This window comes from Taudactylus pleione, unplaced genomic scaffold (genome assembly GCF_031769625.1).
Source record: "Taudactylus pleione unplaced genomic scaffold, aTauple2 ptg003137l, whole genome shotgun sequence".
In the NCBI taxonomy this organism is placed as follows: domain Eukaryota; kingdom Metazoa; phylum Chordata; class Amphibia; order Anura; family Myobatrachidae; genus Taudactylus; species Taudactylus pleione.
This window is the reverse complement of record NW_028287496.1, coordinates 1,421,026-1,444,793: the sequence shown is the minus strand read 5'-3', so window position 1 is coordinate 1,444,793 and position 23,768 is coordinate 1,421,026. Positions and strand designations below refer to the sequence as shown.

The 23,768-nt window shown below is 50.8% G+C and overlaps 1 protein-coding gene across 2 annotated transcripts in view; it reads right to left on the bottom strand.

The window, feature by feature from the left end:
- The window catches only part of GRK5 (G protein-coupled receptor kinase 5), a 534,562-nt gene that overhangs the window by 362,422 nt on the left and 148,372 nt on the right, over window positions 1-23,768 (bottom strand). For both annotated transcript variants that reach the window (XM_088466452.1, XM_088466450.1), the window contains exon 2: window positions 19,347-19,442. Coding sequence is in view for 1 of the 2 variants with exons in the window: in XM_088466450.1 (XP_088322576.1) it covers window positions 19,347-19,442 (96 nt within the window). In the remaining variant the exon portion in view is untranslated. The remainder of the gene's footprint in view (window positions 1-19,346; window positions 19,443-23,768) is intronic.

The following is a 23,768-nucleotide window of genomic DNA, read 5'->3' as shown; positions in this document are numbered from 1 at the left end:
GATGAGGCAGGAGAGGCAGAACAAGTCGTGTGGCAGTGCCCCCAGCAGTAACCAACAGTGATAGTGATATGCGGTCAGGTGAGGCAGGAGAGGCAGAACAAGGCACGTGGAAGTGCCCCCAGCAGTACCCAACAGTGATGTGCGGTCAGGTGAGGCAGGAGATGCAGAACAAGGCATGTGGCAGTGCCCCCAGCTGTACCCAACAGTGATGTGCAGTCAGTGGAGGCAGGAGAGGCAGAACAATGCGCATGGCAGTGCCCCCAGCAGTACCAAACAGTGATGTGTGGTCAGGTGAGCCAGGAGAGGCAGAACAAGGTGCGTGGCAGTGCCACCAGCAGTACCCAACAGTGATGTGTGGTCAGGTGAGGCAGAACAAGGTGTGTGGCAGAGCCCCCATCAGTACCCAACAGTGATGTGTGGTCAGGGTAGGCAGAACAAGGCACGTGGCAGTGCCCCCAGCAATACCCAACAGTGATGTGCGGTCAGGTGAGGCAGTAGAGGCAGAGCAAGGCGTGTGGCAGAGCCCCCAGCAGTACCCAACAGTGATGTGTGGTCAGAGCAGGCAGAACAAGGTGCGTGGCAGTGCCCCCAGCAGTACCCAACAGTGATGTGCGGTCAGGTGAGGCAGGATAGGCAGAACAAGGCATGTGGCAGTGCCCCCAGCAGTACCCAACAGTGATGTGCGGTCAGGTGAGCCAGGAGAGGCAGAACAAGGCGTGTGGCAGTGCTCCCAGCAGTAGCCAACAGTGATGTGCGGCCAGGTGAGGAATAATAAGGCGCGTGTCAGTGCCCCCAGCAGTACCCAACAATGATGTGCTGTCAGCTGAGACAGGAGAGGCAGAACAAGGCGCTTGGCAGTGCGCCCAGCAGTACCCAACAGTGATGTGCTGGCAGATGAGGCAGGAGAGGCAGAACAAGTCATGTGGCAGTGCCCCCAGCAGTAACCAACAGTGATAGTGATATGCTGTCAGGTGAGGCAGGAGAGACAGAACAAGGCACGTTGAAGTGCCCCCAGCAGTACCCAACAGTGATGTGCGGTCAGGTGAGGCAGGAGAGACATAACAAGGCGCGTGGAAGTGCCCCCAACAGTACCCAACAGTGATGTGCGGTCAGGTGAGGTAGGAGATGCAGAACAAGGCACGTGGCAGTGCCCCCAGCTGTACCCAACAGTGATGTGCAGTCAGTGGAGGCAGGAGAGGCAGAACAATGTGCATGGTAGTGCCCCCAGCAGTACCAAACAGTGATGTGTGGTCAGGTGAGCCAGGAGAGGCAGAACAAGGTTCGTGGCAGTGCCACCAGCAGTACCCAACAGTGATGTGTGGTCAGGTGAGGCAGAACAAGGCATGTGGCAGAGCCCCCAGCAGTACACAACAGTGATGTGTGGTCAGGGTAGGCAGAACAAGGCACGTGGCAGTGCCCCTAGCAATACCCAACAGTGATGTGCGGTCAGGTGAGGCAGGAGAGGCAGAACAAGGCGTGTGGCAGAGCCCCCAGCAGTACCCAACAGTGATGTGTGGTCAGGGCAGGCAGAACAAGGTGCATGGCAGTGCCCCCAGCAGTACCCAACAGTGATGTGTGGTCAGGGTAGGCAGGAGAGGCAGAACAAGGCGTGTGGCAGTGCCCCCAGCAGTACCCAACAGTGATGTGCGGTCAGGTGAGGCAGAACAAGGCGCGTGGCTGTGCCCCCAGCAGTACCCAACAGTGATATGCAGTCAGGGGAGGCAGGAGAGGCAGAACAAGGCGTGTCACAGTGCCCCAGCAGTACCCAACAGTGATGTGCATTTAGTTGAGGCAGGAGAGGCAGAACAAGGCGTGTGGCAGAGCCCCAGCAGTACCCAACAGTGATGTGTGGTCAGGGTAGGCAGGAGAGACAGAACAAGGCGCGTGGAAGTGCCCCCAGCAGTACCCAACAGTGATGTGCGGTCAGGTGAGCCAGGAGAGACAGAACAAGGCATGTGGAAGTGCCCCCAGCAGTAGCCAACAGTGATGTGTGGTCAGGAGAGGCAGAACAAGGCGCGTGGCAGTGCCCCCAGCAGTACCCAACAGTGATGTGCGGTTAGGGGAGGCAGGAAAGGCAGGACAAGGCGCGTGGCAGTGCCCCCAGCAGTACCCAACAGTGATGTGTGGTCAGGAGAGTCAGAACAAGGCGCGTGGCAGTGCCCCCAGCTGTACCCAACAGTGATGTGTGGTCAGGGTAGGCAGAAGAAGGTGTGTGGCAGTGCCCCCAGCAGTACCCAACAGTGATGTGCTGGCAGATGAGGCAGGAGAGGCAGAACAAGGCGCGTGGCAGTGCTCCCAGCAGTACCCAACAGTGATGTGCGGCCAGGTGAGGAATAATAAGGCGCGTGGCAGTGCCCCCAGCAGTACCCAACAGTGATGTGCGGCCAGGTGAGGAATAATAAGGCGCGTGGCAGTGCCCCCAGCAGTACCCAACAATGATGTGCTGTCAGGTGAGGCAGGAGAGGCAGAACAAGGCGCGTGGCAGTGCCCCCAGCAGTACCCAACAGTGATGTGCTGGCAGATGAGGCAGGAGAGGCAGAACAAGTTGTGTGGCAGTGCTCCCAGCAGTACCCAACAGTGATAGTGATATGCATTCAGGTGAGGCAGGAGAGGCAGAACAAGGTATGTGGAAGTGCCCCCAGCAGTACCCAACAGTGATGTGCGGCCAAGAGAGACAGAACAAGGCGCGTGGAAGTGCCCCCAGCAGTACCCAACAGTGATGTGCGGTCAGGTGAGCCAGGAGAGACAGAACAAGGCACGTGGAAGTGCCCCCAGCAGTAGCCAACAGTGATGTGTGGTTAGGTGAGGCAGGAGAGGCAGAACAAGGTGCGTGGCAGTGCTCCCAGCATTAGCCAACAGTGATGTGCGGCCAGGTGAGGAATAATAAGGCGCGTGGCAGTGCCCCGAGCAGTACCCAACAATGATGTGCTGGCAGATGAGGCAGGAGAGGCAGAACAAGTCGTGTGGCAGTGCCCCCAGCAGTAACCAACAGTGATAGTGATATGCGGTCAGGTGAGGCAGGAGAGGCAGAACAAGGCACGTGGAAGTGCCCCCAGCAGTACCCAACAGTGATGTGCAGTCAGGTGAGGCAGGAGATGCAGAACAAGGCATGTGGCAGTGCCCCCAGCTGTACCCAACAGTGATGTGCAGTCAGTGGAGGCAGGAGAGGCAGAACAATGCGCATGGCAGTGCCCCCAGCAGTACCAAACAGTGATGTGTGGTCAGGTGAGCCAGGAGAGGCAGAACAAGGTGCGTGGCAGTGCCCCAGCAGTACCCAACAGTGATGTGCATTTAGTTGAGGCAGGAGAGGCAGAACAAGGCGTGTGGCAGTGCCACCAGCAGTACACAACAGTGATGTGTGGTCAGGTGAGGCAGAACAAGGCGTGTGGCAGAGCCCCCATCAGTACCCAACAGTGATGTGTGGTCAGGGTAGGCAGAACAAGGCACGTGGCAGTGCCCCCAGCAATACCCAACAGTGATGTGCGGTCAGGTGAGGCAGAGCAAGGCGTGTGGCAGAGCCCCCAGCAGTACCCAACAGTGATGTGTGGTCAGAGCAGGCAGAACAAGGTGCGTGGCAGTGCCCCCAGCAGTACCCAACAGTGATGTGCGGTCAGGTGAGGCAGGATAGGCAGAACAAGGCATGTGGCAGTGCCCCCAGCAGTACCCAACAGTGATGTGCGGTCAGGTGAGCCAGGAGAGGCAGAACAAGGCGCGTGGCAGTGCTCCCAGCAGTAGCCAACAGTGATGTGCGGCCAGGTGAGGAATAATAAGGCGCGTGGCAGTGCCCCCAGCAGTACCCAACAATGATGTGCTGTCAGCTGAGACAGGAGAGGCAGAACAAGGCGCTTGGCAGTGCGCCCAGCAGTACCCAACAGTGATGTGCTGGCAGATGAGGCAGGAGAGGCAGAACAAGTCATGTGGCAGTGCCCCCAGCAGTAACCAACAGTGATAGTGATATGCTGTCAGGTGAGGCAGGAGAGACAGAACAAGGCACGTCGAAGTGCCCCCAGCAGTACCCAACAGTGATGTGTGGTCAGGTGAGGCAGGAGAGACATAACAAGGCGCGTGGAAGTGCCCCCAACAGTACCCAACAGTGATGTTCGGTCAGGTGAGGCAGGAGATGCAGAACAAGGCACGTGGCAGTGCCCCCAGCTGTACCCAACAGTGATGTGCGGTCAGGTGAGCCAGGAGAGACAGAACAATGCGCATGGCCGTGCCCCCAGCAGTACCAAACAGTGATGTGTGGTCAGGTGAGCCAGGAGAGGCAGAACAAGGTGCGTGGCAGTGCCACCAGCAGTACCCAACAGTGATGTGTGGTCAGGTGAGGCAGAACAAGGCATGTGGCAGAGCCCCCAGCAGTACCCAACAGTGATGTGTGGTCAGGGTAGGCAGAACAAGGCACGTGGCAGTGCCCCTAGCAATACCCAACAGTGATGTGCGGTCAGGTGAGGCAGGAGAGGCAGAACAAGGCATGTGGCAGAGCCCCCAGCAGTACCCAACAGTGATGTGTGGTCAGGGAAGGCAGAACAAGGTGCATGGCAGTGCCCCCAGCAGTACCCAACAGTGATGTGCGGTCAGGTGAGGCAGGATAGGCAGAACAAGGCGTGTGGCAGTGCCCCCAGCAGTACCCAACAGTGATGTGTGGTCAGGGTAGGCAGGAGAGGCAGAACAAGGCGTGTGGCAGTGCCCCTAGCAGTACCCAACAGTGATGTGCGGTCAGGTGAGGCAGAACAAGGCGCGTGGCTGTGGCCCCAGCAGTACCCAACAGTGATATGCAGTCAGGGGAGGCAGGAGAGGCAGAACAAGGCGTGTGACAGTGCCCCAGCAGTACCCAACAGTGATGTGCATTTAGTTGAGGAAGGAGAGGCAGAACAAGGCGTGTGGCAGAGCCCCCAGCAGTACCCAACAGTGATGTGTGGTCAGGGTAGGCAGGAGAGACAGAACAAGGCGCGTGGAAGTGCCCCCAGCAGTACCCAACAGTGATGTGCGGTCAGGTGAGCCAGGAGAGACAGAACAAGGCAAGTGGAAGTGCCCCCAGCAGTAGCCAACAGTGATGTGTGGTCAGGTGAGGCAGGAGAGGCAGAACAAGGCGCGTGGCAGTGCTCCCAGCAGTACCCAACAGTGATGTGTGGTCAGGTGAGCCAGGAGAGGCAGAACAAGGTGAGTGGCAGTGCCACCAGCAGTACCCAACAGTGATGTGTGGTCAGGTGAGGCAGAACAAGGCATGTGGCAGAGCCCCCAGCAGTACCCAACAGTGATGTGTGGTCAGGGTAGGCAGAACAAGGCACGTGGCAGTGCCTCTAGCAATACCCAACAGTGATGTGCGGTCAGGTGAGGCAGGAGAGGCAGAACAAGGCGTTTGGCAGAGCCCCCAGCAGTACCCAACAGTGATGTGTGGTCAGGGCAGGCAGAACAAGGTGCATGGCAGTGCCCCCAGCAGTACCCAACAGTGATGTGCAGTCAGGTGAGGGAGGATAGGCAGAACAAGGCGTGTGGCAGTGCCCCCAGCAGTACCCAACAGTGATGTGTGGTCAGGGTAGGCAGGAGAGGCAGAACAAGGCGTGTGGCAGTGCCCCCAGCAGTACCCAACAGTGATGTGCATTTAGTTGAGGCAGGAGAGGCAGAACAAGGCGTGTGGAAGTGCCCCCAGCAGTACCCAACAGTGATGTGTGGTCAGGTGAGGCAGGAGAGGCAGAACAAGGCGCGTGGCAGTGCTCCCAGCAGTAGCCAGCAGTGATGTGCGGCCAGGTGAGGAATAATAAGGTGTGTGGCAGTGCCCCCAGCAGTAGCCAACAGTGATGTGCAGTCAGTGGAGGCAGGAGATGCAGAACAAGGCACGTGGCAGTGCCCCCAGCTGTACCCAACAGTGATGTGCAGTCAGTGGTGGCAGGAGAGGCAGAACAATGCACATGGCAGTGCCCAACAATGATGTGCTGTCAGGTGAGACAGGAGAGGCAGAACAAGGCGCGTGGCAGTGCACCCAGCAGTACCCAACAGTGATGTGCTGGCAGATGAGGCAGGAGAGGCAGAACAAGTCGTGTGGCAGTGCCCCCAGCAGTAAGCAACAGTGATAGTGATATGCGGTCAGGTGAGGCAGGAGAGACAGAACAAGGCACGTGGAAGTGCCCCCAGCAGTACCCAACAGTGATGTGCGGTCAGGTGAGGCAGGAGAGACAGAACAAGGCGCGTGGAAGTGCCCCCAGCAGTACCCAACAGTGATGTGTGGTCAGGGCAGGCAGAACAAGGTGCATGGCCGTGCCCCCAGCAGTACCCAACAGTGATGTGCGGTCAGGTGAGGCAGGATCGGCAGAACAAGGCGTGTGGCAGTGCCCCCAGCAGTACCCAACAGTGATGTGTGGTCAGGGTAGGCAGGAGAGGCAGAACAAGGCGTGTGGCAGTGCCCCCAGCAGTACCCAACAGTGATGTGTGGTCAGGTGAGGCAGAACAAGGCGCGTGGCTGTGCCCCCAGCAGTACCCAACAGTGATATGCGGTCAGGGGAGGCAGGAGATGCAGAACAAGGCGTGTGGCAGTGCCCCAGCAGTACCCAACAGTGATGTGCATTTAGTTGAGGCAGGACAGGCAGAAAAAGGTGTGTGGCAGAGCCCCCAGCAGTACCCAACAGTGATGTGTGGTCAGGTGAGACAGGAGAGGCAGAACAAGGCGCGTGGCAGTGCACCCAGCAGTACCCAACAGTGATGTGCTGGCAGATGAGGCAGGAGAGGCAGAACAAGTCGTGTGGCAGTGCCCCCAGCAGTAACCAACAGTGATAGTGATATGCGGTCAGGTGAGGCAGTAGAGACAGAACAAGGCACGTGGAAGTGCCCCCAGCAGTACCCAACAGTGATGTGCGGTCAGGTGAGGCAGGAGAGACAGAAAAAGGCGCGTGGAAGTGCCCCCAGCAGTACCCAACAGTGATGTGTGGTCAGGGCAGGCAGAACAAGGTGCATGGCAGTGCCCCCAGTAGTACCCAACAGTGATGTGCGGTCAGGTGAGGCAGGATCGGCAGAACAAGGCGTGTGGCAGTGCCCCCAGCAGTACCCAACAGTGATGTGTGGTCAGGGTAGGCAGGAGAGGCAGAACAAGGCGTGTGGCAGTGCCCCCAGCAGTACCCAACAGTGATGTGTGGTCAGGTGAGGCAGAACAAGGCGCGTGGCTGTGCCCCCAGCAGTACCCAACAGTGATATGCGGTCAGGGGAGGCAGGAGATGCAGAACAAGGCGTGTGGCAGTGCCCCAGCAGTACCCAACAGTGATGTGCATTTAGTTGAGGCAGGACAGGCAGAAAAAGGCGTGTGGCAGAGCCCCCAGCAGTACCCAACAGTGATGTGTGGTCAGGGTAGGCAGGAGAGGCAGAACAAGGCACATGAAATTACCCCCAGCAGTATCCAACAGTGATGTGCGGTCAGGGGAGGCAGAACAAGGCACCTGGCAGTGCTACCAGCAGTACCCAAGTCATGGGGGGCAAACAGCAGATTTCTAGTGCCAGGCTTTCAAAAGCTCCATTTCAAAGCAAAGCGGAAAGAAAATAAATAAACATAAACTTAGAAAATACAACATTTAATAGGACAGAGAAAATTTCGCTGATTACTTCAGATGTGCAATCCCTCTCCAGCAGCAAAATCACTGTCTCCTCCTAGCTCTCCCTCTCCTTTCTCCTACAGACTGTCTCCTCTTCTCATCCTAGCTCTCCCTCTCCTTTCTCCTACAGGCTGTCTCCTCTTCTCATCCTAGCTCTCCCTCTCCTTTCTCCTACAGGCTGTCTCCTCTTCTCATCCTAGCTCTCTCTCCTTTCTCCTACAAGCTGTCACCTCTTCTCATCCTAGCTCTCTCTCCTTTCTCCTACAAGCTGTCACCTCTTCTCATCCTAGCTCTCTTTCTGTTTCTCCTACAAGCTGTCTCCTCTTCTCATCCTAGCTCTCTCCCTCTTTTATCCTACAAGCTGTCTCCTCTTCTCATCCTAGCTCTCTCCCTCTTTTATCCTACAAGCTGTCTCCTCTTCTCATCCTAGTTCTCTTTCCATTTCTCCTACAAGCTGTCTCTTCTTCTCATCCTAGCTCTCTCCCTGTCTTTTATCCAACAAGCAGTCTCCTCTCTCATCCCTGGTCTCCCTTTATCCTACAAGCTGTCTCCTCTTCTCATCCTAGCTCTCTTCCACTTCTTTATCCTACAAGCTGTCTCCTCTTCTCATCCTAGCTCTCTCTCTCTTTTCCTACAAACTGTCTCCTCCCAGCTCATCCTAGCTCCCCCCTCTCCATTTTCCTACAAACTGTCTCCTCTTCTCAACCTAGCACTCTCTCTCCTTTCTCCTACAAGCTGTCTCCTCCTAGCTCTCTCCCTCTCCTTTCTCCTACAAGCTGTCTCCTCCTAGCTCTCTCCCTCTCCTTTTTCCTACAAGCTGTCTCTTCTTCTCATCCTAGCTCTCTCTCTCTCTCCATTTCTTTCCTACAAGCTGTCTCCTCTTCTCCTGTAGGCTTTCGGCTTTTTTATTCTTAGCTCTCACTATTGTCCTACAAGCTGTCTCTTTTGTCCTCCTAGCTTTCTTATTTCTCCTATAAGTTGTCTCTTTTCTGCTGCTAGCTCTCTCTTACTTCCTACATTCTCTCTTCTCCTTCTAGCTGTCCCTTTCCCCTATATTCTCCTACAACAGTCACATATTACGTAGAGTTATTATATTTATATTACTTACCAGAGAGCCAGACCAATGTCTTTGTGAGATCATAGTAACAGTTAGTGATATGAATGTTGGAGGTATTCTGTGCACATACTGCGTGTGGAGGAGTTAATGACTATGGTCTTGCCCACAACCAGTAGTAAATGTAAGGAGGTAGAGGCCAGTACAGTGTACCAGTAAGAAATTAGTTGCCAGTGCACCATACCGCCTTACCACCGCGGCAGCGCCATTATCTGCACCCCGTGCCGCTGAGCGAGTTGCAGTGCCTGACGGCTTCACAGCTCCTCCTACTTTTGAGTCTCTCACTCACTTTCTTTTTTATCAGCTCAGCTTCTATGCTGCTGCTTGCGTTGATTTATCTTACAGATATTTCCACATACATCTATCCTCCGTGCCCTACAAGTCGCGCCACACAACGCTGGAGCTCAGTTTGCCTCGATAGCGCCGAGCGTCTTTGTGTGTCTTTTTACCTTCAAATACTTCTTACTCGCACAGTGATGTGAATAGTTAGCACAAGCAGCTTCTGCTGAGTAGAATGATATGCAGCATGCCAATGTCCTGTGTGTGACTGCGGGTGTATCTGCATGCCTATGTTCTGTGTGTGTGTGACTGCAGGTGTATCTGCATGCCTATATTGTGTGTGTGACTGCTGGTGTATCTACATGCCTATATTCTGTGTGACTGCGGGTGTATCTGCATGCCTATATTCTGTGTGTGTGACTGCTGGTGTATCTGCATGCCTATATTCTGTGTGTGACTTCGGGTGTATCTAAATGCCTATATTCTGTGTGTGTGACTGCGGGTGTATCTGCGTGCCTATATTCTGTGTGTGACTGCGGGTGTAGATGCATGCCTGTATTCTGTGTGTGTGACTGCGGGTGTATCTGCATGAATATATTCTGTGTGTGACTGCGGGTGTAGATGCATGCCCGTATTCTGTGTGTGTGACTGCGGGTGTATCTGCATGCCTATATTCTGTGTGTGTGACTGCGGGTGTATCTGCATGCCTATATTCTGTGTGTGTGACTGCAGGTGTATCTGCATGCCTATATTCTGTGTGTGACTGCGAGTGTATCTGCATGCCTATATTCTGTGTGTGTGACTGCAGCTGTATATGCATGCCTATATTATGGGTGTGTGACTGCGGGTGTATCTGCATGCCTATATTCTGTGTGTGTGACTGTGGGTGTATCTGCATGCCTATATTCTGTGTGTGTGACTGCGGGTGTATCTGCATGCCTATATTGTGTGTGACTGCGGGTGTATCTGCATGCCTGTATTCTGTGTGTGTGACTGCGAGTGTATCTGCATGCCTATATTCTGTGTGTGACTGCGGGTGTATCTGCATGCCTGTATTCTGTGTGTGTGACTGCGGCTGTATCTGCATGCTTGTATTCTGTGTGTGACTGCGGGTGTATCTGCATTCCTATATTCTGTGTGTGACTGCAGGTGTATCTGCATGCCTATATTCTGTGTGTGTGACTGCGGGTGTATCTGAATGCCTATATTCTGTGTGTGTGACTGCGGATGTATCTGCATGCCTATATTCTGTGTGTGTGACTGCGGATGTATCTGCATGCCTATATTCTGTGTGTGTGACTGCGGATGTATCTGCATGCCTATATTCTGTGTGTGTGACTGCGGATGTATCTGCATGCCTATATTATGTGTGTGTGACTGCGGGTGTATGTGCATGCCTATATTCTGTGTGTGTGACTGCGTGTGTATCTGCATGCCTATATTCTGTGTGTGTGACCGCGGGTGTATCTGCATGCCTATATTCTGTGTGTGACCGCGGGTGTATCTGCATGCCTATATTCTGTGTGTGACTGCGGGTGTATCTGCTTGCCGATATTCTGTGTGTGTGACTGAGGGTGTATCTGCATGCCTATATTCTGTGTGTGACTGTGGGTGTATCTGCATGCCTGTATTCTGTGTGTGACTGCGGGTGTATCTGCTTGCCGATATTCTGTGTGTGTGACTGAGGGTGTATCTGCATGCCTGTATTCTGTGTGTGACTGCGGATGTATCTGCATGCCTATATTCTGTGTGTGACTGCGGGTGTATCTGCATGCCTATATTCTGTGTGTGTGACTGCAGGTGTATCTGCATGCCTATATTCTGTGTGTGACCGCGGGTGTATCTGCATGCCTATATTCTGTGTGTGACTGCGTGTGTATCTGCTTGCCGATATTCTGTGTGTGTGACTGAGGGTGTATCTGCATGCCTATATTCTGTGTGTGACTGTGGGTGTATCTGCATGCCTGTATTCTGTGTGTGACTGCGGGTGTATCTGCTTGCCGATATTCTGTGTGTGTGACTGAGGGTGTATCTGCATGCCTGTATTCTGTGTGTGACTGCGGATGTATCTGCATGCCTATATTCTGTGTGTGACTGCGGGTGTATCTGCATGCCTATATTCTGTGTGTGTGACTGCAGGTGTATCTGCATGCCTATATTCTGTGTGTGACTGCGGGTGTATCTGTATGCCTATATTCTGTGTGTGTGACTGCAGGTGTATATGCATGCCTATAATATGAGTGTGTGACTGCGGGTGTATCTGCATGCCTATATTCTGTGTGTGACTGCGGCTGTATCTGCATGCCTATATTCTGTGTGTGTGACTGCGGGTGTATCTGCATGCCTATATTCTGTGTGTGACTGCGGCTGTATCTGCATGCCTGTATTCTGTGTGTGTGTCTGCGGGGGTATCTGCATGCCTATATTCTGTGTGTGTGACTGCAAGTGTATCTGCATGCCTATATTCTGTGTGTGACTGCGGCTGTATCTGCATGCCTGTATTCTGTGTGTGTGACTGCGGGTGTATCTGCTTGCCTATATTCTGTGTGTGACTGCGGGTGGATCTGCATGCCTATAGTCTGTGTGTGACTGCGGGTGTATCTGCATGCCTATATTCTGTGTGTGACTGCGAGTGTATCTGCATGCCTATAGTCTGTGTGTGTGACTGAGGGTGTATCTGCATGCCTATATTCTGTGTGTGACTGCGGGTGTAGATGCATGCCTGTATTCTGTGTGTGTGACTGCGGGTGTATCTGCATGCCTATATTGTGTGTGTGTGACTGCGGGTGTATCTGCATGCCTATATTCTGTGTGTGACTGCGAGTGTATCTGCATGCCTATAGTCTGTGTGTGTGACTGAGGGTGTATCTGCATGCCTATATTCTGTGTGTGACTGCGGGTGTAGATGCATGCCTGTATTCTGTGTGTGTGACTGCGGGTGTATCTGCATGCCTATATTCTGTGTGTGACTGAGGGTGTATCTGCATGCCTATATTGTGTGTGTGTGAGACTGCGGGTGTATCTGCATGCCTATATTCTGTGTGTGTGACTGCAAGTGTATCTGCATGCCCACACAACGCGGGAGCTCAGTGTGCCTCGACAGCGCCGAGCGTCTTTGTGTGTCTTTTTACCTTCAAATACTTCTTATTCGCACAGTGATGTGAATAGTTAGCACAAGCAGCTTCTGCTGAATAGAATGATATGCAGCATGCCAATGTCCTGTGTGTGACTGCGGTAGTATCTGCATGCCCATGTTCTGTGTGTGTGTGACTGCAGGTGTATCTGCATGCCTATATTGTGTGTGTGACTGCGGCTGTATCTGCATGCCTGTATTCTGTGTGTGTGACTGCGGGTGTATCTGCATGCCTATATTCTGTGTGTGTGACTGCGGGTGTATCTGCATGCCTATATTCTGTGTGTGACTGCGGCTGTATCTGCATGCCTGTATTCTGTGTGTGTGACTGGGGGTGTATCTGCATGCCTATATTCTGTGTGTGCGACTGCGAGTGTATCTGCATGCCTATATTCTGTGTGTGACTGCTTCTGTATCTGCATGCCTGTATTCTGTGTGTGTGACTGCGGGTGTATCTGCAAGCCTATATTCTGTGTGTGACTGCCGGTGTATCTGCATGCCTATATTCTGTGTGTGACTGCGGGTGTATCTGCATGCCTATAGTCTGTGTGTGACTGCGGGTGTATCTGCATGCCTATATTCTGTGTGTGACTGCGAGTGTATCTGCATGCCTATAGTCTGTGTGTGTGACTGAGGGTGTATCTGCATGCCTATATACTGTGTGTGACTGCGAGTGTAGATGCATGCCTGTATTCTGTGTGTGTGACTGCGGGTGTATCAGCATGCCTATATTGTGTGTGTGTGACTGCGGGTGTATCTGCATGCCTATATTCTGTGTGTGTGACTGCAGGTGTATCTGCATGCCCACACAACGCGGGAGCTCAGTGTGCCTCGATAGCGCCGAGCGTCTTTGTGTGTCTTTTTACCTTCAAATACTTCTTATTCGCACAGTGATGTGAATAGTTAGCACAAGCAGCTTCTGCTGAATGCAATGATATGCAGCATGCCAATGTCCTGTGTGTGACTGCGGTAGTATCTGCATGCCAATGTTCTGTGTGTGTGTGACTGCAGGTGTATCTGCATGCCTATATTGTGTGTGTGACTGCGGTTGTATCTGCATGCCTATATTCTGTGTGACTGCGGGTGTATCTGCATGCCTATATTCTGTGTGTGTGACTGCTTGTGTATCTGCATGCCTATGTTCTGTGTGTGTGACTGCGGGTGTATCTGCATGCCTATATTCTGTGTGTGTGACTGCGGGTGTATGTGCATGCCTATATTCTGTGTGTGTGACTGAGGGTGTATCTGCATGCCCATATTCTGTGTGTGTGACTGCGGGTGTATCTGCATGCCTATATTATGTGTGTGGAACTGAGGGTGTATCTGCATGCCTATACTGTGTGTGTGACTGCGGGTGTATCTGCATGCCTGTGTTCTGTGTGTGACTGCGGGTGTATCTGCATGCCTATATTATGTGTGTGGAACTGAGGGTGTATCTGCATGCCTATACTGTGTGTGTGACTGCGGGTGTATCTGCATGCCTGTGTTCTGTGTGTGACTGCGGGTGTATCTGCATGCCTGTGTTCTGTGTGTGACTGCGGGTGTATCTGCATGCCTGTGTTCTGTGTGTGTGACTGAGGGTGTATCTGCATGCCTATATTATGTGTGTGTGACTGCAGGTGTATATGCATGCCTATATTCTGTGTGTGACTGCGGGTGTAACTGCATGCCTATATTCTGTGTGTGTGACTGCAGGTGTATCTGCATGCCTATATTCTGTGTGTGACTGCGGCTGTATCTGCAAGCCTGTATTCTGTGTGTGTGACTGCGGGTGTATCTGCATGCCTATATTCTGTGTGTGTGACTGCGAGTGTATCTGCATGCCTATATTATGTGTGTGTGACTGCGGATGTATCTGCATGCCTATATTCTGTGTGTGTGACTGCGGATGTATCTGCATGCCTATATTATGTGTGTGTGACTGCGGGTGTATCTGCATGCCTATATTCTGTGTGTGTGACTGCATGTGTATCTGCATGCCTATATTATGTGTGTGTGACTGAGGGTGTATCTGCATGTCTATATTCTGTGTGTGTGACTGCGTGTGTATCTGCATGCCTATATTATGTGTGTGTGACTGAGGGTGTATCTGCATGTCTATATTCTGTGTGTGACTGTGGGTGTATCTGCATGCCTATATTATGTGTGTGTGACTGCGGGTGTATCTGCATGCCTATAGTCTGTGTGTGTGACTGCGGGTTTATCTGCATGCCTATAGTCTGTGTGTGACTGCAGGTGTATCTGCATGCCTATATTCTGTGTGTGACTGCGCGTGTATCTGCATGCCTATAGTCTGTGTGTGTGACTGAGGGTGTATCTGCATGCCTATATTCTGTGTGTGACTGCGGGTGTATCTGCATGCCTATATTCTGTGTGTGTGTGACTACGGGTGAATCTGCATGGTATTCTGTGTGTGTGACTGCGGGTGTATCTGCATGCCTATATTCTGTGTGTGACTGCGGGTGTATCTGCATGCCTATATTCTGTGTGTGACTGAGTGTGTATCTGCATGCCTATGTTCTGTGTGTGTGACTGCGGGTGTATCTGCATGCCTATGTTCTGTGTGTGTGACTGCAGGTGTATCTGCATGCCTATATTCTGTGTGTGTGACTGCAGGTGTATCTGCATGCCTATATTATGTGTGTGTGACTGAGGGTGTATCTGCATGCCTATATTCTGTGTGTGACTGCGGGTGTATCTGCATGCCTATATTCTGTGTGTGTGACTGCGGGTGTATCTGCATGCCTATATTCTGTGTTTGTGACTGCAGGTGTATCTGCATGCCTGTATTCTGTGTGTGTGACTGAGGGTGTATCTGCATGCCTATTTTATGTGTGTGTGACTGAGGGTGTATCTGCATGCCTATATTCTGTATGTGACTGCTGGTGTATCTGCATGCCTATATTCTGTGTGTGACTGCGGGTGTATCTGCATGCCTATATTCTGTGTGTGACTGCGAGTGTATCTGCATGCCTATATTCTGTGTGTGTGACTGAGGGTGTATCTGCATGCCTATGTTCTGTGTGTGACTGCGGGTGTATCTGCATGCCTATATTCTGTGTGTGTGACTGCGGGTGTATCTGCATGCCTGTTCTGTGTGTGTGACTGCGGGTGTATCTGCATGCCTATATTCTGTGTGTGTGACTACGGGTGTATCTGCATGCCTGTTCTGTGTGTGTGACTGCGGCTGTATCTGCATGCCTATATTCTGTGTGTGACTGCGGGTGTATCTGCATGCCTATATTCTGTGTGTGTGACTGAGGGTGTATCTGCATGCCTGTATTCTGTGTGTGTGTGACTGCGGGTGTATCTGCATGCCTATATTCTGTGTGTGTGACTGCGGGTGTATCTGCATGCCTATATTCTGTGTGTGTGACTGCGGGTGTATCTGCATGCCTATATTCTGTGTGTGTGACTGAGGGTGTATCTGCATGCCTATATTCTGTGTGTGTGTGACTGCGGGTGTATCTGCATGCCTATATTCTGTGTGTGTGACTGCGGGTGTATCTGCATGCCTATATTCTGTGTGTGTGACTGCGGGTGTATCTGCATGCCTATATTCTGTGTGTGACTGAGGGTGTATCTGCATGCCTATATTCTGTGTGTGACTGCGGGTGTATCTGCATGCCTATATTCTGTGTGTGACTGAGGGTGTATCTGCATGCCTATATTATGTGTGTGTGACTGAGGGTGTATCTGCATGCCTATATTCTGTGTGTGTGACTGCGGGTGTATCTGCATGCCTATATTCTGTGTGTGTGACTGCGGGTGTATCTGCATGCCTATATTCTGTGTGTGACTGAGGGTGTATCTGCATGCCTGTATTCTGTGTGTGTGACTGCGGGTGTATCTGCATGCCTATATTCTGTGTGTGTGACTGCGGGTGTATCTGCATGCCTATATTCTGTGTGTGACTACGGGTGTATCTGCAAGCCTGTATTCTGTGTGTGTGACTGCGGGTGTATCTGCATGCCTGTATTCTGTGTGTGTGACTGCGGGTGTATCTGCATGCCTATATTCTGTGTGTGTGACTGCGGGTGTATCTGCATGCCTATATTCTGTGTGTGTGACTGCGGATGTATCTGCATGCCTATATTCTGTGTGTGTGACTGCGGGTGTATCTGCATGCCTGTATTCTGTGTGTGTGACTGCGGCTGTATCTGCATGCCTATATTCTGTGTGTGTGACTGCGGGTGTATCTACATGCCTATATTCTGTGTGTGTGACTGGGGGTGTATCTGCATGCCTATATTCTGTGTGTGTGAGTGCGGGTGTATCTACATGCCTATATTCTGTGTGTGTGACTGGGGGTGTATCTGCATGCCTATATTCTGTGTGTGTGACTGCGGGTGTATCTACATGCCTATATTCTGTGTGTGTGACTGCGGGTGTATCTGCATGCCTGTATTCTGTGTGTGTGACTGCGGCTGTATCTGCATGCCTATATTCTGTGTGTGTGACTGCGGGTGTATCTACATGCCTATATTCTGTGTGTGTGACTGGGGGTGTATCTGCATGCTAAATGCTATGTTACACTGTCAGCGGCTGTAACACTGTAACGTAGCGTTTCGCATGCAGATACACCCGCAAATGCGAATAAGACGCATTTGAAGGTAAAAAGATGCCCGAAAAGACGCTCGGTGCTACAGAGTCACGCCACGGTATGGCGGGACTAGAAGAGGTAGATGTATGAGGAGTCATCGGTAGTTCCAGTCCTGACCAGTACCTGCATAGTGACTGTATACTATACTGTACCTGCTGTGAGCTGGGCGCTGCCTGTACCATATAAATGACAGTTGCACATAGGGTCTGACTTAGCTGCGGACCTGAATGCCATCACAACTGTAATCGCCTACGGATCGCAGTTACTAAATTATGCTAATGCGCCAAAGCGCAGCCCACATAAAGACGCTCCCTGCTGCCTTCTCGTCGCACTCCTGCGTAAACATCGGTACCATCGCCGTACATCGGGCAGTCACACAGCATTAACCACGTCTGACCAGCCGCAAACACTACAAGTCTCCTCGCACTCAGAGAGCTGTCATGCTGCGTATACAATCGCAGCGGGTAATTTATGCACGCCCATAAAACAACGGACAAACGCGTCTGCGTATTGACGACCACCCGGCCCCCTGTCACCACCCCCAAACCCTGACAGCATGTCACTCACTTTGTGATGGATTCCTGTGCGCCTGTAATCACAATGCAATGGCGGCAGAATGAGGCCCATAATGCGTATACGTACTGCGGTTTCGCAATTACAGAGAGAGGGTCCAATGAGCCGCAGGTGACATCTCTGTGCTGCTGCTCATTGCTCTGCTCTCTCTATAACTCCACAGGTGACATCTCTGTGCTGCAGCTCATTGCTCTGCTCTCTGTATAACTCCACAGGTGACAACTCTGTGCTGCAGCTCATTGCTCTGCTCTCTGTATAACTCCACAGGTGACATCTCTGTGCTGCAGCTCATTGCTCTGCTCTCTCTATAACTCCACAGGTGACATCTCTGTGCTGCAGCTCCTTGCTCTGCTCTCTCTATAACTCCACAGGTGACATCTGTGTGCTGCAGCTCCTTGCTCTGCTCTCTGTATAACTCCACAGGTGACACCTTTGTGCTGCAGCTCATTGCTCTGCTCTCTGTATAACTCCACAGGTGACATCTCTGTGCTGCAGCTCATTGCTCTGCTCTCTCTATAACTCCACAGGTGACATCTCTGTGCTGCAGCTCATTGCTCTGCTCTCTCTATAACTCCACAGGTGACATCTCTGTGCTGCAGCTCATTGCTCTGCTCTCTGTATAACTCCACAGGTGACATCTCTGTGCTGCAGCTCATTGCTCTGCTCTCTGTATAACTCCATAGGTGACATCTCTGTGCTGCAGCTCATTGCTCTGCTCTCTATAACTCCACAGGTGACATCTCTGTGCTGCAGCTCATTGCTCTGCTCTCTCTATAACTCCACAGGTGACATCTCTGTGCTGCTGCTCATTGCTCTGCTCTCTGTATAACTCCACAGGTGACATCTCTGTGCAGCAGCTCATTGCTCTGCTCTCTGTATAACTCCACAGGTGACATCTCTGTGCTGCAGCTCATTGCTCTGCTCTCTCTATAACTCCACAGGTGACATCTCTGTGCTGCAGCTCATTGCGCTGCTCTCTATAACTCCACAGGTGACATCTCTGTGCTGCAGCTCATTGCTCTGCTCTCTGTATAACTCCACAGGTGACATCTCTGTGCTGCAGCTCATTGCTCTGCTCTCTGTATAACTCCACAGGTGACATCTCTGTGCTGCAGCTCATTGCTCTGCTCTCTCTATAACTCCACAGGTGACATCTCTGTGCTGCAGCTCATTGCTCTGCTCTCTCTATAACTCCACAGGTGACACCTCCGTGCTGCAGCTCATTGCTCTGCTCTCTGTATAACTCCACAGGTGACATCTCAGTGCTGCAGCTCATTGCTCTGCTCTCTGTATAACTCCACAGGAGACACCTCTGTGCTGCAGCTCATTGCTCTGCTCTCTCTATAACTCCACAGGTGACACCTCTGTGCTGCAGCTCATTGCTCTGCTCTCTCTATAACTCCACAGGTGACACCTCTGTGCTGCAGCTCATTGCTCTGCTCTCTCTATAACTCCACAGGTGACACCTCTGTGCTGCAGCTCATTGCTCTGCTCTCTCTATAACTCCACAGGTGACATCTCTGTGCTGCTGCTCATTGCTCTGCTCTCTCTATAACTCCACAGGTGACATCTCTGTGCTGCAGCTCATTGCTCTGCTCTCTCTATAACTCCACAGGTGACATCTCTGTGCTGCAGCTCATTGCTCTGCTCTCTCTATAACTCCACAGGTGACATCTCTGTGCTGCAGCTCATTGCTCTGCTCTCTCTATAACTCCACAGGTGACATCTCTGTGCTGCAGCTCATTGCTCTGCTCTCTCTATAACTCCAATCCCCAGCACAGGTAATACGCAAACAGCCTGTGACAGAATGCAGTTTTTAAATAGGCCCCAGGCAGCGTATAACCAATTTGGACCCCACATTAATGAGAAACGGGTGCATGTCGCGCAGACACGCCCTTGTGCATTGTGGCCATGCCCACCTCTGTGCAGCACACACAGAATACCTGTAATAAAAAAACATCTACTTGCACCATTGCCCACAACACTGAATGTGATGTATTTCCTCCATTCATCACGGGAGACCCCCCCACGCACACTTCCCTAGGACCCCAGAACAGCCAAACTCACCTGTATTCCTTCTCAGCTCTTCACACTGACTGATGTGTGGGAACTTCAGTATCTCCTTCCACTTTTTGCTTTTACCCTTGCGCTTTCCACCGCCCCCTGCCAGAGACATAAGAAAGCATTATTGTTACCAGAGTGCTGGACTGTAGTCATAGGAAGCTGGACAGTGCTAGATGATGGACATAGGAAGCTGGACAGTGCTAGATGATGGACATAGGAAGCTGGACAGTGCTAGATGATGGACATAGGAAGCTGGGGAATGCTAGATGATGGACATAGGAAGCTGGACAGTGCTAGATGATGGACATAGGAAGCTGGACAGTGCTAGATCATGGACATAGGAAGCTGGACAGTGCTAGATGATGGACATAGGAAGCTGGACAGTGCTAGATGATGGACATAGGAAGCTGGACAGTGCTAGATAATGGACATAGGAAGCTGGACATTGCTAGATGATGGACATAGGAAGCTGGACAGTGCTAGATGATGGCCATAGGAAGATGGACAGTGCTAGATGATGGGCATAGGAAGCTGGACAGTGCTAGATGATGGACATAGGAAGCTGGGGAATGCTAGATGATGGACATAGGAAGCTGGACAGTGCTAGATGATGGACATAGGAAGCTGGACAGTGCTAGATGATGGACATAGGAAGCTGGACAGTGCTAGATGATGGACATAGGAAGCTGGGGAATGCTAGATGATGGACATAGGAAGCTGGGGAATGCTAGATGATGGACATAGGAAGCTGGACAGAGCTAGATGATGGACATAGGAAGCTGGGGAATGCTAGATGATGGCCATAGGAAGATGGACAGTGCTAGATGATGGACATAGGAAGCTGGACAGTGCTAGATGATGGACTTAGGAAGATGGCGAATGCTGGACAGTAGTCACAGGAAGCTGAGCAGTGGTGGACAGTAGTCACAGGAAACTGGGCAGTGGTGGACAGTAGTTACAGGAAGCAGGGCAGTGGTGGACAGTAGTTACAGGAATCTGGGTAGTGATGGACAGTAGCCACAGGAAGCTGGGTAGTGATGGACAGTAGTCACAGGAAGCTGGACAGTGATGGACAGTAGTCATAGGAAGCTGGGCAGTGCAGGACAGTAGTCACAGGGAGCTGGGCAGTGTGGGACAGTAGTCACAGAAAGCTGGATATTGCTGGACAGTAGTCACAGGAAACTGGGCAGTGGTGGACAGGTACAGAGAGCTGGGAAGTGCAAGACAGTAGTCACAGGGAGCTGGATAGTGTGGGGCAGTAGTCACAGGAAGCTGGGCAGTGCAGGACAGTAGTCACATGAGGCTGGGCATTGCTGGACAGTAGTCACATGAAGCTGGGCAGTGCAGGACAGTAGTCACATGAGGCTGGGCATTGCTGGACAGTAGTCACATGAAGCTGGGCAGTGCAGGACAGTAGTCACATGAGGCTGGGCATTGCTGGACAGTAGTCACAGGAAGATTGGCATTGCTAGACAGAAGTTATAGGAATCTGTTTAGTGCTGGTCAGAGTACTAGAAACACAATTTAAAAACATGCGATAACATTGGCCCCAACCAACACAACCTGCAGGAGATTTCCTCTCAGAAAGCATACTGTATGTACAATTGCAGGGGTCAGGGGGTTTCTCCATGGTCACACAAAGCCTAGGCTGGGATTGGAAGATAGGGATTTGTGAGAGCTAAGAAGTTGCCTGAAATACTAACTAGCCAGCAGATCATATCTCACCAGCAACAAGAGAGAGTCACAGTCTGATGAGGTGTTTAGGGTTTAGCTCTATGACTGATGTGAATAAAGTCCTGGAAATCTGGTTATGTCCTTGGAATGTTGACCTGGTCTCTGTGTCGCGGCGCTGTGAGGAATAATCTCCCGCAGTATATTATATTTTAATGTTTTCTATATTTTTGTTTCTTAACAGTAATTTATATAGTGCAGTATATTTTATACGTCAGCTGTACCACTACATTGCAAGATGAGGTTAAGGAGCGCTGTCTCCTGGGGTAACCGGCAGCACCTTGCACGCAGCGGCCAATTAGTATCACGCCAGTCCAGGGCCTTGGTACAAGTATACACAGACAGTTTTATCTGAGCGCACAAAATAAACTAAACATAAAAATAAATCCTGTCTGGCTCTAACTAACATATAGGCCCTGATTCAGAGCCGGACGCTCTGAGCAGAGCGCTCGCTCTGAATCAGGGCCCACCTCCCTTAAAATGGAGCGTCCTCCTGGACACTCGTATAGCTGTGGGTCACCACCCACAGCATATAAGAGCGTCCAACAAGATGGTCGCGATGGTCTTGACCATCGCGCCCATCGGACTTGCGAGTGAAACCCTGTGGTCGGGTTTCACAACCGCAAGGCCAGGAGTGATTTGGGCTCTATCAGAGCCAAAATCACTCCCACTGACATCACTAGTGATGTCAGTGGGGCCGGCTTCAGACGGCAGGCGTTCCCATAGGAACACCTCCATCTGGCAGGCACGCCCCCGGAACGCCCACCAAAGGGGGCGTGCTGTCAATCAACATCGACAGCACGCCCCCTTTGGTGTGAGACCCAGAGCGATGGAAAGTCCTTCGCTCGCCGGGTCTCGCGCATGCGCACGACGGAGCTCCCTCCGTCATGCACATGCGCTGTGGGGACCATCGACCCACTTGCGAGCGTACTGCCGCTCGCGAGTGGGTCTGAATGACCCCCATAGTTCCCTCTCTCAAGGTGCTAGGGCCTAGGGGTACATTTATTAAAATTGATGAGTTTCAGGGGCTAAATGACACATTTACTAACAGAACATTTTTATGTCGATTTTAAGTGTTAGTAAATGTGTGATTTAACCCTTGAAATACATCGATGTTCAACGATTTAGATTGATTTTTAATCGATTAAAATTGACCTTTAGTAAATATACCCAATAGTGTCCAACTCACAAAACAGCATTTAGCACAACACATATAATCACAAGCAATGGTTTGTCCCTCTCTCCCTCTGTATGCTTCAGTCTGCTCCCCAGGCAGTGAGAGACTAGAGAAACTGACCCACCTTTTATCTGCCTCTCATAGGTGGTCTGGCAATCAAGGTTGCTAATTCACTAAAGCTGGGTACACACTTGCAGATATATAATTCGTTCAAACGATGAACAATATATCTGTAGTGCATCAGTGTGTGCACACCCAATATGTCTGTGAACGACGTTGTTCACAGACATATCAGGTAGGCCCTGCAGCACAGCCGATGCCGATAAATCATGCAGATATATTAGTACATATGCATGTTTGTACATGTGACCCACCATCCGCCAGTACACTGGTCACAGGGACCGCCAACACTGACATCACAGTTGTGATGTCCGGCCAGACATATCAAGCAGCCAATTGGTTAGTTTGTATAGCTTAGCAAATGGACCACTTGGTCAGATAATATTACATTGGATAAGGTTTCTAAAAAAAATATGTAATATATTCCAACAACAGCAACATTAACACAGAGACAAGCATATACCAAAGTATATGCAAAAAATTATCACATGCAGTTACAAAATCAATATTGGAACATCTACCGTAATGTACCAAGCCTGACAAACAGTAAGTATAGCAGAGCAAGGGTCAGTTTATATTTACAAATCTAAAATTACAAATATAAAAATAACGTCCCATAGAAATACTTCTGTCATATTATACAGCATTTTATATTTTCAAGGTGCAATTCCATGAACAACCAGCAGGGTGAGCCAGTGCACAGTAAATCTTCTCATAGGGGCCTATTCATCAACACTAAAATAACGTTTAAGGACATTTTCCTTAATTAACGTTATTTTAGTATTCATGAAGAGACTTAACACAGGAAATATCACTGTTAATTTCCACACTCCCCATACATTAGTACATTAGTATGGGGATATTAGTATATTAGTATGGGTACATTAGTATGGGGATATTTGTACATTAGTATGGGTACATTAGTACATTAGTATGAGGATATTAGTACATTAGTATGGGTACATTAGTATTAGTACATTAGACATTAGTATGGGGATATTTGTACATTAGTATGGGTACATTAGTCCATTAGTATGGGGATATTTGTACATTAGTATGGGTACATTAGTATGGGTACATTAGTACATTAGTATGGGGATATTTGTACATTAGTATGGGTACATTAGTATGGGGATATTTGTACATTAGTATGGGTACATTAGTACATTAATATGGGGATATTAGTACATTAGTATGGGTACATTAGTATGGGGATATTTGTACATTAGTATGGGTACATTAGTATGGGGATATGGAAATTATGATATTCATCAATCTCCGAAAATTATGTATTTTCAGAATTTGATGGTGTTACTATCCGCCACTGTGAGGTGGCGTATAGTTGTGTTGAAGCTGAATAATTGGCTGAGACAAGTTCAGTTTAAGATTTAATCGCG